The sequence below is a fragment of the Echiichthys vipera genome (genome assembly GCF_963691815.1).
Source record: "Echiichthys vipera genome assembly, chromosome: 15".
Classification (NCBI taxonomy): Eukaryota; Metazoa; Chordata; class Actinopteri; order Perciformes; family Trachinidae; genus Echiichthys; species Echiichthys vipera.
Genome location: NC_139840.1, coordinates 6,698,444 through 6,715,696, shown reverse-complemented (window position 1 = coordinate 6,715,696; position 17,253 = coordinate 6,698,444). Strand labels below are relative to the sequence as shown.

The 17,253-nt window shown below is 41.2% G+C and overlaps 2 protein-coding genes across 3 annotated transcripts; both read left to right on the top strand.

Annotated features, from left to right (window-relative positions):
* Nucleotides 1-8,279, top strand: LOC310957579 (ATP-sensitive inward rectifier potassium channel 10-like; the record flags this gene model as incomplete). 2 transcript variants are annotated; one of them, XM_083928204.1, is made up of 6 exons in its annotated part: nt 1-123; nt 4,361-4,674; nt 5,740-5,951; nt 6,212-6,343; nt 6,468-6,645; nt 7,393-8,279. In XM_083928204.1, the coding sequence occupies 6 exons, from the start codon at nt 95-97 to the stop codon at nt 7,785-7,787; spliced, it is 1,260 nt and encodes a 419-aa protein (XP_083784330.1). In that variant the 3' UTR covers nt 7,788-8,279. The 2 variants fall into 2 exon arrangements, with proteins under 2 accessions (XP_083784330.1, XP_083784329.1); XM_083928203.1 differs by lacking the exon at nt 1-123 and having other exon boundaries at nt 4,329-4,674.
* An 865-nt stretch (nt 8,280-9,144) lies between these two features.
* LOC310957843 (uncharacterized protein) lies at nt 9,145-15,590 on the top strand (the record flags this gene model as incomplete). The annotated part of the gene is made up of 7 exons (XM_083928577.1): nt 9,145-9,178; nt 9,723-9,778; nt 10,958-11,237; nt 11,313-11,612; nt 12,747-12,857; nt 13,534-13,574; nt 15,158-15,590. The coding sequence occupies 7 exons, from the start codon at nt 9,145-9,147 to the stop codon at nt 15,335-15,337; spliced, it is 1,002 nt and encodes a 333-aa protein (XP_083784703.1). The 3' UTR covers nt 15,338-15,590.
* Nucleotides 15,591-17,253: the final 1,663 nt, after the last annotated feature.

Here is a 17,253-nt window from a genome sequence, read left to right as displayed (position 1 = left end):
AGCGCCCCTTTGTTTGGCAAGAGAAAAAGTTTTGATTCAGTTTTTGGATTCGGCTCTCCGCGGCAGGGCAGTACAGTAAAGTCGCCGCGTTGCCATGGAGATGGAATACATCCTGCTGGAGAGGTCGGTCAAAAATATTTCCCTCCCATTTTCTCTACTAGTTATCTGATATGCATGCGGTGGGATTTCAGTTGTTTCATGAGTGTGTTTGAGTGTCAGGAAGAGATTGAGTGAGAGAGGGTGACGCACAGTTGAAAGGGTGACGTTTTCAATGGTGTCATTGTAATTATGCAGCTTTTGAGGGGCTCACCCCCGTGCACAATCACAAAAGTGTGATGTAATTTAAGCTGATTAGTTATGTAATCAACATTTCATAGACGCAATTCTGATTCACTATAGGACCAATTGTATATGGACACCCCTGTCTTTGGTCCAGGCTTGTTTTTCATAGCGTCCAAATAATGTCTGAATATGTTTGGTAAAGAAGTCGTAAAGAAAAGTTTTTGTTATTAACATTTGGTGTGGAAGATCCACTCGTGCAGAGAGCATTGATCTCAGCCACATCCAACACCTTTGGGAGGAACTGAAGCGTGTGTGCCTTAACGGTGGAAAGCCACTTTAAATCATTTTAATTCAAAGTATGTTAACTTGTTTATTTTCGGCTGTGTCTAATTTTGAAACCAGATCTATCTGGAATAAGATATCGAACAATCACATATAACCGTAATGTGTTAACGTCATCAGAGGGTGGATGTTTTGCATTCATGTGTGTTTGAGAAAGAGAAACAGAGAGACCTTGTGAGGATCTGGAGTATAAAGCAGCAAAATGACCCCTGTGTCAGGTTGAAAAAGCCTCCTCAGCGGGCCAACAGGACGTCCAGAAAGCCAAACTTTGGTCCTTTTTTTCTACCAACTCTTACCATCGTCTCCACTTACCAGTTAAGGTTCACTCTTTGTCCACTAAAGGTCTCTCTGGTTTTATTCAACAGTAAAGCCTTGAAAAAACCTCATCTAGATAACGTCCGACTTTCAGACAAAGATTTTTTTTTTTTTACCTTAATTGATACATGCAAGTTTTTTTCTTTCTCCTCCGGCTGACAAATGAGACTCTGTTTGGAGGGTTTGTTGGGTTACTGCAGTGTATCTTCATCCTAATTCTACCCTTCCGTCTTTTCTCTTTCCTCTTCCTTATCGTCCTCTCTTGTGGGCTATCCTCTCCCTACTGGCCTACATGATTTGTTGGACGTAAGTGAGCGTGTCAGATGTGTGGTGATACAGTGACCGTCTGTTTGTGTGTGTGACAGGGCTGGACTGCATCTGAATGTGCTGACAAAGGGCATGCATTCATGCAAGCATCACATAGTGGAAAGAACTAAAAACACATATATCACTGTGGGAGTACTTGCATTTTACTTTCCCTACATTAACACAATAATCAACGTATTCTCAATAATAATTTGTAGGATATCTTACGAAATATGGCGTTCTATTGACTTGAAGTGGACTGTGGAGGTTAAGTTAGGGCATCAAAACAATTTGGTTAGGGTTGGACAATAGGTCATGGTTAGGCTTAGTGCTTCCGGGACAAGAACGCTGATCCCCCAGGGTAAAGTCCTGCGTTCGTCCCCTGATTTCCTTCTTTGCTCCGGATGTAATTTCCACTGAAATAAATACCTGTTATACACAGAAATTGCAGTGCATTACTTTTCGTAGTGTATGAACGAACAGTGAATGAGGACAGCCTGAAATAATACATTTGATTTGGAGCACAGAATCAACCCTGTAGATATCCCAAATGCACTACAGAAATATTAATTTTATCAAATGATTTTTGTCTGTAGTACCAGTTCTTCTGTCTACCTAAAGTCATTAAAGCTCCTAAAGATATCAGCGGAAGTGTCCATACCTCCATCCATAGCCTTGTATAGAGTTTCCCACATTCACCAACTTAGTGTAGCCTGTTAGCAAGCTTACATTTGCTAATAAGCAGTAAACACAAAGTACAGCTGAGGCTGATGGGAATGTCATTAGTTTTGCAGGTATTTGGTCATAAAGTAAAGTCCATTCCATTATCTGAAACCACTTATCCCGCTTATCCCGGTTGCGTGGGGCAGGAGCTGATCCCCGCTGATATTGGGTGATAGGCGGGGGACACCCTGGGCAGGATGCCAGTCTATCACAGGGCTGACATATAGAGACAAATCTGATCACAAATGAACCCAACACTTGCATGTCTTTGGACTGTGGGAGGAAACTGGAGAACCCAGAGAAAACCCCACGGTGACACAGGGAGAACATGCAAACTCCACACAGAATACACTTGAGTATTGGACACACCAGGGGCGGAGTGGGGCACAAAAATCCACCGGGACAATTCTGACTGCACCGGCCCACCACCGGCCTACCACCGGCCCACCACCGGCCCACAACGGGCCCACAACGGGCCCACAACTGGCCCAACCGGCCGACGGGGATATCTCTCTGTCGTCCCGACGGCCACTCTTCCCCTGGGACATACTTTCCACTTGAAGATGGCATTAGAGGAAAAAAGTGTGGAGATCACTGAAGTCATTAGGATTCAGTATCTGGGGACCACACATGTTGGTAGTAAAAATGTCATGGGGATTCATCTTATAGTGTCAGTTGTCCATTGAGCAACATGGTGGACCAATTGACCGACTAGCCTACTTTTGTGGTTAAAAACATTTTCACTTATTCCAAACAAATAAATATTTAACGATGACACATATGAATAGACAAAGGCCACTGGTGATACCAGGTCAGGTCTGACTAACACTGTTTCTTTTCCTGTCTCAGTGTGTCATTATAACCGCTCTCTCTTGTGGTTTGGGTTTCCTGTTTCATTTTGGGGCAGATGGTTCACAGTTTACAACCACGCAATAGATTCTGGGAAAATGAGTCACTGATCGTACAAACATATACGTGCGAAAACTCCTCTATTATCTGCTCTGTAATCAATATGTTACCCACGTGTGAATAAATGTACAAAGTATGTCTGGAGTACAGAAGGAAATCAGGGGATGTAGTAAAGAGAGCCTCCAGCCTACTCGAACAAATGTCTTGAAGACTCTTGTCATTGGGTGTATGTCCTAAAGAAACTGTAGTTCATACAAGAGGCAATTGCTTCATATTTTTGTTGCACAGAAAGAAAACAGTGTATGTTGAAATCAACGAGGAAATGCCTTTTCTTCCTCTTATGCTGTATAAATCAATTGAGAAGATGAAATTCCACCCACCTTTCCCATGTTGTAATAGGCATGCTCACTTCATGCAGGTGTACGGAGGTGAGAAGGCATTCTTTCTATATGACAGCAGACTTTTTAGCTATGCCTTTGACAATTCTCTCAGACTGCTAGAACCAGCTGTGGTGGTCGTACGTGACCCACCACTTTTGATTTCCTGGTTCTTAATTATACAAAGGATAACACTGAGTATAATCCCTAAAATCTGCAGGGTTCAGCCAGGAGGATGAGCCAAAAGATACACACAGTATGCCCACACAGGTGTTTATACTTATTCTGGAGGGTTAGACCTCTTTTTAGGATTATATACCAGGGTTGAATGGGTTAAAGGAAATACTTGGCAAAGTCTACTCCCCATTTTCAGCTCAAATACCTGCTGGAACTCAAAGCTTTTAGCATTTCTTTAGTTCATTCTGTCAAATCGAGATTGAAACAGGCGTACGTGTGGCTTTGGTCCAATTGACGAGACATCTCTGTGGTATAACTTGATGTTTTGGAAATGAAACCTCAAGAAACTCCCACTACAGTTCCACCACACTTTAACTGAAACATTTACCACAAAAAAAAAAAAAGATAAAAAACACTTGCATGGGTGCATGACCGTTCAGGTTTATTTTGCTGATAAAAAAACTAAACCAGTGTTCTCCAGCTTTATAATTCAAAGTAACTGTTTGATGTTAACGTGTCTATTAGTTTTTAAAAAACAAATGTATACAACACATTTTGAATATAATCAATTGTAGGTTTGGTTTCAAATATGATGTGGCTCATTTGAGATGAATTCCCCTTCCAGAAACGAGAGCAGGTGGCTGCAGGGGAACTGTGAGAAATTACCAAACCCGTCATCATGGGCAGTTTCTAGCTTTCCCCAAATGCTACAGAAAGTCACCATAATGTTAATGACATCATGAGATACTACCGATGTTGTGAATAACGTACGATATGAAAGAAATGTCCTTCCAACCTCAGTAAATGAATCTCAAATGAGCTGAGTACACAGCACTGGCATGTTAACAAGTGTATCAGAGAAATGATTTAACTCCACCATCTTTTTTTTTTCACCAGATGACATCTGCCACACCCCCTTCCTCTCGTAGCTCCTCCCCTCAGAAGGTGTGCCACTCCCAAACACAGACAGACGTTTTAAAACCCTTACTGGGAGGTGGCGCATCTGGTGGGGGCGGGACTCTGAGGAAGAGGAGGCGTGTCCTGTCCAAAGATGGACGCAGCAACGTGCGCATCGAGCATGTCAGCGGGCGAAGCGCTCTGTACATGCGTGACCTCTGGACAACATTTCTGGACATGCAGTGGCGTTACAAGTTCTTCCTGTTCACGGCCACATTTGCGGGGACCTGGTTCCTTTTCGGGGTCTTGTGGTACCTGATGGCACTGGTGCATGGAGACCTCCTTGGTGAGAGTGGGGGGGCGGGTCATAGGTTTACTGATCATAGGGTAACCGTAGACTGTATAAAAAAATCGAGGTCAGTTCTCTCAACTTGATCCAATCGTACTCGCCTCATTTCCTCTTACCAAAAAGGGCACTGATTTGTGTGTGTGTATGTGACGTTGGGGGGAGGGACATATGCCCATCTGGCTGACGTATACCTCAGAGGTGAAGTGAGGGCAAGCTGCTAGCTGTCACTCGAGGCCATGCCCCTAATTTTTCATGAACTTTAGCCTTCAATCAAATAAAAACTAGCGTGGTACAAAACAAATTCATGACCTAAACATACAGACTTGAATTGTTTTTTGTACCAGTCCTTAAATAGGTTTCATTATACGGTGAAAAATGGCCTATTTAACATGGGGGTCATTGCTCTATTATGAAACCTGCCCCTAGTGGACAATGGGTGAACTGCAATTTTTGGCACCTTCTTATTGGATCAACTAGGAAGTCGCTGTGGTGGGGACTTGAGGGTGACAGGTGTGTCATCCCCGTCAATCTAGATAAGAGGTTTTCAAAGTGTGAGGTGGGCCCAAAATGTTTCAGGGGAGGCTCAGTGAAAGTGAAAAAATATCACAATAGTTGTTCCATGAGTGATCAAAAGAATCACACAGCACATACAATACCCTAGGTCTGTTCTGTGTGATTAGGTTAAAGAGTTTGGGGAAATTTTACATTTAAATTTAAAAAAAAAAAACGACTTTCAGGAGGGTGCCTTTTTCCAAGCTTTGTCTGAGGGGAGGCTGTGTTTATTGAATTTTCTGAACAACATCTTGGGCTTGAACGAACCCTGTTAAAAGGAAACATTAGTGCTGACAGGAAACTATTTCCTATCTTTAGTATGACTTGCCCACTTCCTCTAATGTTGCTCATGTTTCCACTGTTGGCTCAACCAAGTGTGATAGTTAAAGATATATAAAGTCCTGTGTAATGTTGCATCTATAGCATATTTCTGTGGTAAAAAATGTTATACTCTAAAATATTCTGCCCTTTTAGCACCCAACTGTTATCTGTTATGGTATGATCCTCTAGAGTTCGACCCTCCGTCAAACCACACACCCTGTGTGATGCAGATGCAGACTCTGACGGGGGCTTTCCTCTTCTCCCTGGAGACGCAGACAACCATTGGTTATGGCTTCCGCTGCATAACTGAAGAATGTCCTGCTGCCATCATCCTCCTCATCGTCCAGCTCGTCATCACCATGCTGATGGAGATCTTCATCACTGGTACCTTCCTGGCCAAGGTAGTCAATGCATAAAACATCCAACTGCAAAGGGAGATACAGTGAACACAGAGAAGCTCTTTACACTTAGATCCATGCAGTTTTTATTTGAGTTGTTACAGAATGTAAAAGATAATTTGTTTTCTAAAGCACTTCCAAGTAAAAGCAAATCTTTGCTTTCTCACCTTAAAGGACAACTTTGTTGAGTACAAGACTCTTAGATGGGTCTTATGATGGATTATCAGACTGAAACCAGAACTGATTGAGCTTTTCCTGCTCAGATCGCTCGGCCTAAGAAGCGAGGTGAGACCGTGAAGTTTAGCCAGCATGCTGTGGTGTCAACTCACGAAGGCCGGCCCTGCCTGATGATCAGAGTAGCCAACATGCGCAAGAGTCTCCTGCTTGGGTGTCAAGTGAGTGTGTGTGGAGAGATAGAGAATATATCACATATGTCCACCATTTCTACAAAGTCTACTAGTAATGTGTAGATGTCAACCAATCTAGCTAAAACAACTTGTGTTCATTGTTCCTCCCCAGGTGACTGGAAAACTGCTCCAGACGTCTCTGACCAAGGAAGGGGAGACAGTTCGTCTGGACCAGAGGAATGTGCCCTTCCAAGTGGACATGTCTAGCGACAGCCCCTTCCTTATCCTGCCACTCACCTTCTACCACCTCATCGATGACAACAGCCCCCTACGAGCCTGGGCAGCCAAAGGTAAGTTTGATGGGGAGGGCAGGAGATTGGCTGGGTGGTGGAGAGGGAGAATAGAATAAGAAAACTCTTCAAAATAAGATACATAGCTCTATGTTAAACAAAAAAGTAATGTTGTGGCAGCCCCAAATGGCAATAGAATCATTTGTTATGTTTGGTTTCCATGCTCAACATGTGTTTAGTTTTATGTGGTACATACTGCTCATGATAAATCAAGACTCCCACTACGAACCTGACAACAGCTCTTCTGGAGAGTCACCCTCCCTCACCTACTCCTCTGTACATTAAAGCTAGGTTAAGTGTGCTAGCGAAGAATACCAACACTAGACAATTAAGTCGTGTGTTAAAGCTACTCTTGCGCTGGATGTCTAGAGTCTCCATAGATTTGTAGAAAGACCATTTCTATATAATCTGCGTCTCTTTTCACTGCTTGCACTAATGTGTTTGCTTTGTTTACTGCAGAGTACTAATAGTGCCATATGTTTTTCTTTTCACATGTTAAATATATCAGTTTATTAGCTAACAAACGTATTCTTCCTTTGCTTTTAATGCTGCATTGCAACACAGCAGCACCATCAGTTGATAAGTGCAACAGCATGAAGCCATTGGCAGGAATTTGTATCACCTGCGTGTGCAAACATTCACAAGATACAAACAATTGGTTCCTGTTTTTCCTTTCCATCTTCTGCCTCACCCCCAATACCTCATTTGTAATGTGTCATCTCCTCCCATCATGTCTACCTCCACCAGGTGGGGGCTGGACAGATCCAGAGTTGGCAGACTTTGAGCTGCTGGTTATCATGAGCGCTACAGTGGAGCCGACCTCCGCCACCTGCCAGGTCCGCACTTCCTACCTTCCGGATGAGATTCTTTGGGGCTATGAGTTTCCCCCTGTAGTCTCCCTTTCCCCTTCGGGCAAATATGTAGCAGACTTTGCCTTCTTTGACAAAGTGGCCAAGACCAAGACCACGCCCGTCTTCAAACCATCCAGCCCCCAGAATGGGTACCAGAGCAACGGTGGTGGGACTGTGCCTGAGGTGTCCGATCCAGAGAAAGTCCGCCTGGAGCAGAGCTACAGGGAGAGAGGGGAGGAACGTGGCCGGGTCAGAGACACTCCTCTCAGTGTTCGCATCAGTAACGTGTGAACAGGGAGCATTTCAGAGAGCACCATGCAGGAAACATCACAGCTCGAGGGACTGTTTTTAGACTGTTTTGAACTTTTGAAAGATATCTAGGTCCTAGTAGCACCAAATGATGCAAAAAGGAAATATGGACTACCATATGGTCAACTTCATACATTTGCTGGGATCAAACATGTTATACATCTGACTGTATTCAGATGACGGCATAACACACTGCCTTACTGCAGCTACTATTTACATTTGAGGACCGCAAGTGTACATGCACCTCACATACTCTATACACTTTTATACTAAAAAAATAACAGGTTGGATTATTTATTCTTCCAAAATAAAAAACACAAGATACAAACCTAAACTTAACCAGCAGTGGAGACAACGGAAACCCCAGTCATCCTGTTTGGGTCCTCCCCCGCTTACTAAATGTGGAATCAGAGAGAATCAAAGAGAAAGTGAGTGACTGTTTGTTTTTCCAATGTCAACGGTAGACAAGCGCGGGGGCCGTAGGTAAGCTTGATGAGGGGGGCCAGGAGACACTCGCAGGCAGGCAAAACTCCATAACTTTTAAAATTTCAGTTCAGTTTGTTTCTAAATACACCGATGAGTAATGCTAAGACAGTTCTTATAGAACTCACAAAATCCTCACCCCAACTCTCTTGTAACACTCTCATGATGTTTTGACATTTCCTTTCACTCGTGTAACAGTAGTTTCCAAGTACTTGTGTGTTAAAGGCACAGACGAAATGAAGAATATGTGTATTGTACATGGCAATGCAACGTAATATGTTAAGTAAAGCACTTTCTCCTAAACTAATGTAGCACTACAACTGGAGTGTAGATACTTTAGGTTGAGTATATTGTGTTCAAGGTGCTCTGTATACTGTGTCTGTTGATGGTGTGGGCATTTCTTTTTTCTGTTATGTACTGTATGGCTGGTATGGACAGACAGTTAGCACTTTATGTGAGTAAATGATTTACATTTGCACCTTTGGAAAATTAGCTGCCTACGTTGGGAACCTTACCTTAGGAAGATACGTTTTTGATAACACTAAAAGCCTGTACATGGAATATATTTGGATTTGAAGCAGTTCACTTTACAACAGGTGCTTCCTTCCTACAAAGCTTATTGTAATTTCAGTTTTATCAGTTGACTGTAACTGTCACTCAGTGGCTATAAACTGGCTCATACAAATGAGATAATGTGTTATTACGACCTGCTGATGCACATATATGGATATTGTCATAGTTGTCGTTGTGGATTTCTGTGTGAAGTAGGAGCCTTCCCTACGTCCGTGTGTTTTTAAGTTACTAGCATTGTCAAATTAATACATTTTGTTGAAGTCCCTTTTATTTTTCAGTCTAGATGACAAGAGCACAGGGAGGCCCACCAGAAGTGAGTACTGAGAATGTGAATGTAATCTTGTAAGTCACTGGTAATGATGCTATTCTGCTGGGAAAATGTGACAATGATGAAGCAAGGATGAGAATGATGGATATGAATTTGTTGGAAATCGCATGTATTTGTATCATCTTCATAATTAACATCAAACTCTGGAACGTTAATGGTGTTTAAAGTGCAGATTGAGAGATCGAATGAGACCATTCTTTCTAAAAAATGTGGTTTAATAAAATTGATTATGAGTTATTTAAGGTCACACTTGGTTTCATGTCTTGTACAGGCAGACTTCTCTACTGTAGGGTAGAGGAGCATCGAAGCTGTTGATGTATTTCATCATAGAGCCACGGCACAATGATAACCTGGTTTACAGATACTCAAAGATTTAATTTGGAAGAAATGGGACTATTTCTTTCTTTACAATAAAAAACTCGTCACAGTGGATTCCATCAAAAAGCCGAAAGAGAAGTTTGTGAGAAGATAAGTGGCTGCTAAGCACAGAAATAACGTTACCACTTCCTCATATGGAACATTTGCAGAATGAGGCCGTGGATCGTACTTCTCTTTGCTTTTTCTCTCCTGCGTTCAAGTGAAGCACAAGGTAAGTCCTTTATTTTATGTACATTTCCCTTTGTTAACTGACTTTGTGTTTAAAGTCAAAGTTGTCGTGCTGAAACACTACTTTAGCAAAACAAGTTAGATGAGAAACTTTTCATAGGAACTCATTTTTGAATTATTGTTATTATTGAATATCGAGAAACGAATACAATTGTCAGTGATGATTTGAGTAATGATACTAACAAACTCTAAAACAAAGTTATATTGAGATTTATTCATTTACAGTTATGTCAGTTGGGTGACACAACAATAGAAGTGTGTGTGTTTCTTTAACACTAAGCTGGATATTAATTTTCAGTCTAAAGAGAAAGTAAAACACAGAAAACATTTAACTATAATGTGCATGGTTCATTTTTGTGAAAGGCCAATAAATCTGTTTAATGAAACAGATTTACCAAACAGTTATCACCCAGTCAACAGTTGTATCCAACATTGTCTGTATTTTATAAAAATGTGGATCCAGACACAGACCGAAAAATCATTCTAAACCCTTTTGTGTTTATAAAGCGCCAAATTCAGAGGATTGTATAACCTTGCTGGAGTTGTGCGCTCTTTGACTTATTTCTAGTTAGTAGTCGTGACATTTCCTTTCATTTCTGCTTTGAAGGTATTTTTTAAACCTTTATAACATATGTGGTACTTCTTTAAAAACTCTGTTTGAGATACATTTTTGCCAAATGTTGAAGAGATGTAAATCCATCCTTCTCTCTAAGATGCGAACATAAACTTTAAACTACCTCAGTAAGCAGTCCGTGGAAATAGCTGTTATATGTTTGATTTAATAAATACATACAGCCAGGGTTTGTTTCCTCTGTCCGATCTGGGGAGCAACAGTGTGGGTAAAGGGGAGGGAAATAGGACAAGGTAAAAGGAAAAAAAAGGGCAAGATGAATGTTGAAAAAAAAAAACAAAACGGAGCAACATCTACAGTCACTGGACTTGGTTTCACTTGTCAATGAGACTCGTCTATCCTAAGGCAAATTATGTCATGATACAAAGCTGATGCAAGGCATTTTTAAAGACATATTCAACCGTGATAAGATGAACTTACTCAATGATCCAATGTGTAAATAACCATATGTGTGTGTGTGTGAGATGTTTATTGTGTGATGTGTCCACTGTTGTTACAGAATCCAGTGGTGTGACTCATGTCTTTGTGCAGAAGGGAGAGGATGTGCTTCTGAATGTCACCACACTGGATGGTCTTGAGGAAGATTTTGATGGTTCGTGGAAGTTCAATAAAAACGCCAATATAGTGAAATTTTATCCTAAAAGAGATCCAGTATTCTCTTCTGTTTACGCTGAAAGGACTGAGTTTTCTGTGAAAGATTTCTCTGTGAAATTGAAGAATCTTCAAGAGGCAGACAGTGGACTTTATACTTTAACAGCATCAGGGATTAATCTGGTAAAGACACTAGCTGAATACAACATCACAGTTCAAGGTAAGTTTGTGAACATTTCAGACACTTAGAGAGTTTCTGCTGTCATGTTTCTAAAACTGCTGTCTCCCCTCTCAGACCCAGTGTCCCCGGTTAAACTGACCGTGCACCCCAGTGTCTCCCTGAGCTCAGAGACCTGTAACCTCACTGTGACCTGCAGAACAGTCCTGAGGTCACAGGACTCTCACATCAACAGCACCTTTAGATGTGTCAACCAAAGCTGCAGTCAGGAGGGAGGAGAGGCATCACAGGTCACAACCTCTGGTGCTTCTCTCCAGGTCTACGTGTCCAATGGCTCAATCATCTGTAACCATAGCAACCAGATCAGCTGGACCAAGGACATTCAAAAGATTGGAACATTTTGCAGACGAGACACTGGTAAGACTGAAGCACGAATCACCTGACAGTTATGAATAGTTGGGAATGAAGTGTTAAAAATGATGAATAAATAGTTTCTTGTTAGGAAAAAATAAATATACTTGTTTTGTTACAAATTTGGTAACAATAAATGCATTTTATCGTGTTTTAGAGCTTTGTAGGCTTTAGATTTGAGCAAAGAATAATTGAGTTAAACTGTAGTGAGTTTGGCATTTAAAAAGCACCGCAGAGCAAAACCTGGTCCTCATCTCAAGATGAGATGTGTGTAGGAAGGGATATCACATTTATTTTGAATCAGTTTTAATAGCTTTTTAAATGTATTTTTAAAATGACACACAATCACTAAAGAACAAAACTGATAAGCCTTATAACAGCCATCACGACGTGTTAGTATTTGGTAGATTATAAAGCCAAATTAGAAAATGGTGAGTGGAAGTAGCTGTCATCATTATTATTTCTGTGTGTGTTGGCACAGCCTGGTCTCACCAAAAGGCGTGTGAATGACGAGCTATTTCTCTCAAGCCATCTCGCATATAATTACAACGCATGTCATATTTTTTGCGTGTCATTTCACGCCATGTAGTCTCAATTGACTTGTATAGTGCAGAGATGGCGTTGTCATTTCACGCACAAATGTCATTGAGGGAAAACCCACGTGTTCGTATTTCTCCAAAGTGGTGGAGCTTTCTGTCAGAGGGTTGTTTTTAAATCAATATTTCATGTGAAGGATGGCTGAAATAACGGGCGTGAAATGCCCTAACCCTTACCCCAACCCTAACCCTGACCCTAACCCTAACCCTGGGGAACTACGGGCGTTAAATGACACGCGAAAAGCTTAATATGCGTAGACATGCACGTGAAAAGTCATGCAGGTCATGAAAAGTGGAGTGCTATTTATACGCCCTCCCATGAGACCACGTATAAGAGACACTCTGCAAAGTTGGTAGTTTTAAATTGAAACCTGCAAATTGAACAAATGAAATGCTTTTTAACTACAGATCCAGTCTGTTAACATAAAAGGTTTAATAAAATCCCAGCCTGGCAAGATGTGATGCTACAGAAACACACTTTAAGCTGTTACATAACTTAAAGTAGGCATTCTTTTCTAATCTGCCTTTTTTTTTTGCTTTACAGTTGCTGGACCAACCAAAAGCAATACTGCCGTTGTGGTTGTTGCTATTTTTGTATCAGTTCTCGTCATCATGATTGGAGCAGCAGTTTATCTTCTAAAGAAAAGAAAATGTTGTAAGTCAAAGTGTGCATTGTATTCTGTTTAGTGGGAATTCAGTGTTCTCGCAAAGTCCATCAACTGCCATACCCATAATCCCAAAGTCCATCAACTGCCATACCCATAATCCCAAAGTCCATCAACTGCCATACCCATAATCCCAAAGTCCATCAACTGCCATACCCATAATCCCCCTTGTGTTATTAAGTTGTAATGATCAAATGGACAAAATGTGAGGCCCTTCATACAGTACACAGTGTAGATGGAAATCCACTACTGTTTAATATTAACCATCACCAAGGACTCTCTAAACAGACATAACCAAGGTTTGTTATCTTTCAAATTTATGCTTTAGCTTTTTAATTCTTAGCATCGTCATGTTAGATTCCAGTGGTGTCTGCAAGCAACAAGTTTACTAAAGCAGTCACAAAACATCCCATCTACACACAGACGCTTTAAAGTGCTCTGCTGTGTGACGATGGTGAATTTTACACACACACACACACACACACACACACACACACACACACACACACACACACACACACACACACACACACACACACACACACACACACACACACTGGACTCAGTGTAGCTGCAGCTCAGGTAACATAAGTGCAGTCGAGAAGCAAAGCGATTGAAAGTAAATCAACATTATTATGATTATTATTTTTTATGACTGCCCTGCAGATGAAAGGGAGCCCGGAAATACAATATATGAAGTTCCTCAGGTAAGTGTCACGTTTTTCTTCAACACCGAGGAACAAAATTTAAGATATTGAGAAATTTAACTATTGAATCTGGATTTAAAGAAACAGACAAAATAACAATAACACACCTGCTGTTTTATCTGTGCGCTGTTCCAGATCCTGCTGTTTGCTTCTACCTGCCTGGTTGTTCTCTTTGCTTGTGCTCACATTTAATGCTTCGGCCCCGATGAACCTGTTGAACTGCAAATCCAAAGCTGCTGCTGAAGTCTCGTCTGGCAGTTAGTCCACTCAAACTGCACCGTTTCAGGATGCTGCTTCTGTGCCCTTTGCTTGTTCTTGGCATCCTTCTGGTGCGTTGTTAAAACATAAGTTACATTAATAATACTGAATTAAATACTGGTGTCTAAAAAGACAACACTGCAACAACGTCATTTAAATTAGGTCAGGTATTTCCTTCTACCTACACACCCCACTTCACCTAAGCTTAAGGCTTTGTACTTTCTGTTGTGTGGATGCTTTCTTTAGTTTATGAGCTTGTCTTTCAGCTGCAGTGAGTTGTGCTCTCACGGCCAAGAGATTATTTTGAGCTCAACTACGGATTTAGACACAGTGAGACACCTTAAGGAAACCGGTGGATTGCTTACTCCAGGTAGGGAATGAGTCCTTACCCCAAGTGAAGGAGTTCAAGTACCTCGGGATCATGTTCACGAGTGAGGGGACGATGGAGCGTGAGTTTGGCCGGAGAATCGGAGCAGCAGGGGGCGGTGTTGCAGTCGCTCTACCGCACCGTTGTGACGAAAAGAGAGCTGAGGAAGGCAAAGCTCTCGATCTACCGGTCAATCTTGGTTCCTACCCTCACCTATGGTCATGAAAGCTGGGTCATGACCGAAAGAACGAGGTCGCGGGTACAAGCGGCCGAAATGTGTTTTCTCAGGAGGGGGGCTGGAGTCTCCCTTAGAGAGAGGGGGAGAAGTTCAGTCATTCGTGAGGAACTCGGAGTAGAGCCGCTGCTCCTTTGCGTTGAAAGGAGCCAGTTGAGGTGGTTCAGGATCATCTAGTAAGGATGAACCCTGGACGCCTCCCTAGGGAGGTGTTCCAGGCACGTCCAGCTGGGAGGAGGCCTCGGGGAAGACCCAGGACTAGGTGGAGAGATTAGATCTCCACACTGGCCTGGGAACGCCTCAGGATCCCCCAGTTAGAGCTGGTTAATGTGGCCCGGGAAAGGGAAGTTTGGGGTCCCCTGCTAAAGCTGCTGCCCCCGCGACCCGACCCCGGATAAGCGGATGAAGATGAGATGAGACACCTTAAGTGGCTTCTCTGCTCTTACACCTAAAATATGTTTTTTACATATTTATTATAGATATGATTTATATATAACTTCACACATTTTAGATATAATTAATTGTAATGTTGTGACAAAAAGAGGCCTATCCCTTTTGTAGTCATTGATACAGAAGTCATCTATGAAAGATCGATGTGAACTGCTGTAGTGACATTTCTTCCTATGTTAATACAGTATAATAGCACCATTCAAAAAAAATTGTAAAGTAAAAATCGGAAAACAAAAACATACCTAAATATGTTGTCGGTGATTTATTTTCCAGGTCGGAACTATCGCCCAAACTCTGAATCAGACTCCAACAGATGATGCTTCAGATCTTTCTCCAACATCCACCTACTGCTTGGTTGGGCCTCACAATGGACCCCCAGGATCCACTAACAACAGAGGCACGCCCCTCCCCGAGAGTCTCTATGCTCAGGTCGAAAAGACTGTGAAGTCCTAAAACTGTTAATCAGGAATTGTATTTCACATACTGCACTTAAAGTATCCTGCATCATTTTCCAAGTTGTATTTAGAGTTGCTTAAGCTGTTGATGTTTATGTATGGATGTGTGTATGGATGTGTGTATGGATGTGTGTATGGATGTATGTGTGTATGTATGTGTGTATGTATGTATGTGTGTATGTGTGTATGTATGTATGTATGTATCAGAATCAGAATCAGAAATACTTTTTTTGTTACAAAACTCCAGATATACAAACAACAAATATTATACAGACAAGGTATGTATGTACATATATATATATATATATATATATATATATATATATATATATATATATATATATATTATGTAATAATATGTATAATCATGTGTGTATGTATTTATGTCAACCCAAGGGTGGGTATCTGCGGTTAAGCCTTGTCTCAAATATTCACCTGTGCAGAGTTTTAAAAATTATTATTATTATCATTATTATTATTATCATTATTATTATTATTATTATTATTATTATTATTATTATTATTATTATTATTGTACTTAAAATTGAGTGCATCAAGGGATATTTATACTGTTCTTCTTCCGTTAAGGATACTTAACCAAAAATCCAATTCAGGATCAAACACTCCTTGTGTAAAATGTTACTCTGATCAACAGCAGAGAGGAAGATTATGCTGAAAGAATGCTGAATCATTTTAGAACATTAGTAATAGGACCACGTCCAGTGTTACATATAAATCAAAGCTTTTTATTGTGTGTTGTTGTTCTTGATCATACCAATACCAATAACATGCAAAACAATTTTAACATGGTCATCCATATACAGTCATTTTATTTTATTGAGTGCAGTAATAATTTGGTAAAATCAAAACTCAATAATAATCAGCATTTGTATTAAAGGTGCCCTGTGAAGGCGTTGTTGTTGATGTAAAGACACAATGTTTACATAAAGTTTGACTTGCTAAAATGCATTGTGAGTGTCTTTGAATTCATCTTTTTTTCACAAATATTTAATCCTACACTATTTACATCATTGTTTTTGCTGGCCTGCAGCCTTTTTCTGTCCCTCTTCACCTTTGGAGCATTTCTGCATTTCTTGATGTGTTACTGCCACCAGCTGTTGATCAGTGGAAAAGCACGAGTTCAGAGGGACTGAGTGCTCGTGCATGCACAATCTAACTGTAACGTCCTGGCCTCTAACCTAAGAACCCTTCCTGAATTCTGTGGGTCCAGATGAATCTATCCATATAAGCCACGCCCATTTGCATCTAGATTCATTTGCCGCCATTTTGTCCAAATCAGGTTTTTTTGGTGTTTCTGCTAAAAAGTTTGAGGAATCATCACCACATTTGGTACAGAACATCTGTGGACCAAGCAGGAAAAAGTTCCCTTTTCAGATTTTTGATGTTATTAACAGTTTTGCTGTATCTGGTCCTCAAAGTTTGCTCAAATGCTGCATATTAGGAACATGTCATATTTCCTGAATGCTTTGTGCTGTTGTGACCACATTTGATGGACGTGTAGATATAATCTTTCAGTGGCCATGACAAATGTAGTACCAGTTGGCCAATAGGTGGCTCTGTAGCTGTATCATCTAACTATGAAATGATCTGTCTGTGTATGTATACATGTATGACTGTTCTTCACGTGTCAAGAATTGTTCACCAATGGCGTCCGCTTGGCAGGTGTATTGCTGAGGACCCAAAGGAGTTCAGTGTTGAGTGTGAAGTTGGTTGGATGATTGTTTTTTTGAGAACGCTGCACTTTTGAGGACCAGGCTCTGAACATGGCTGGATTTCTGAATGGCAACACGCTCTAAAAGGGCGTGTTCCTTATGGTCACGCCCACCAACAACGCTGCAAGCTTCAACAACGGGAGCCAAGTAATCGGCCCGTTAAAACACTCAATCATTTACA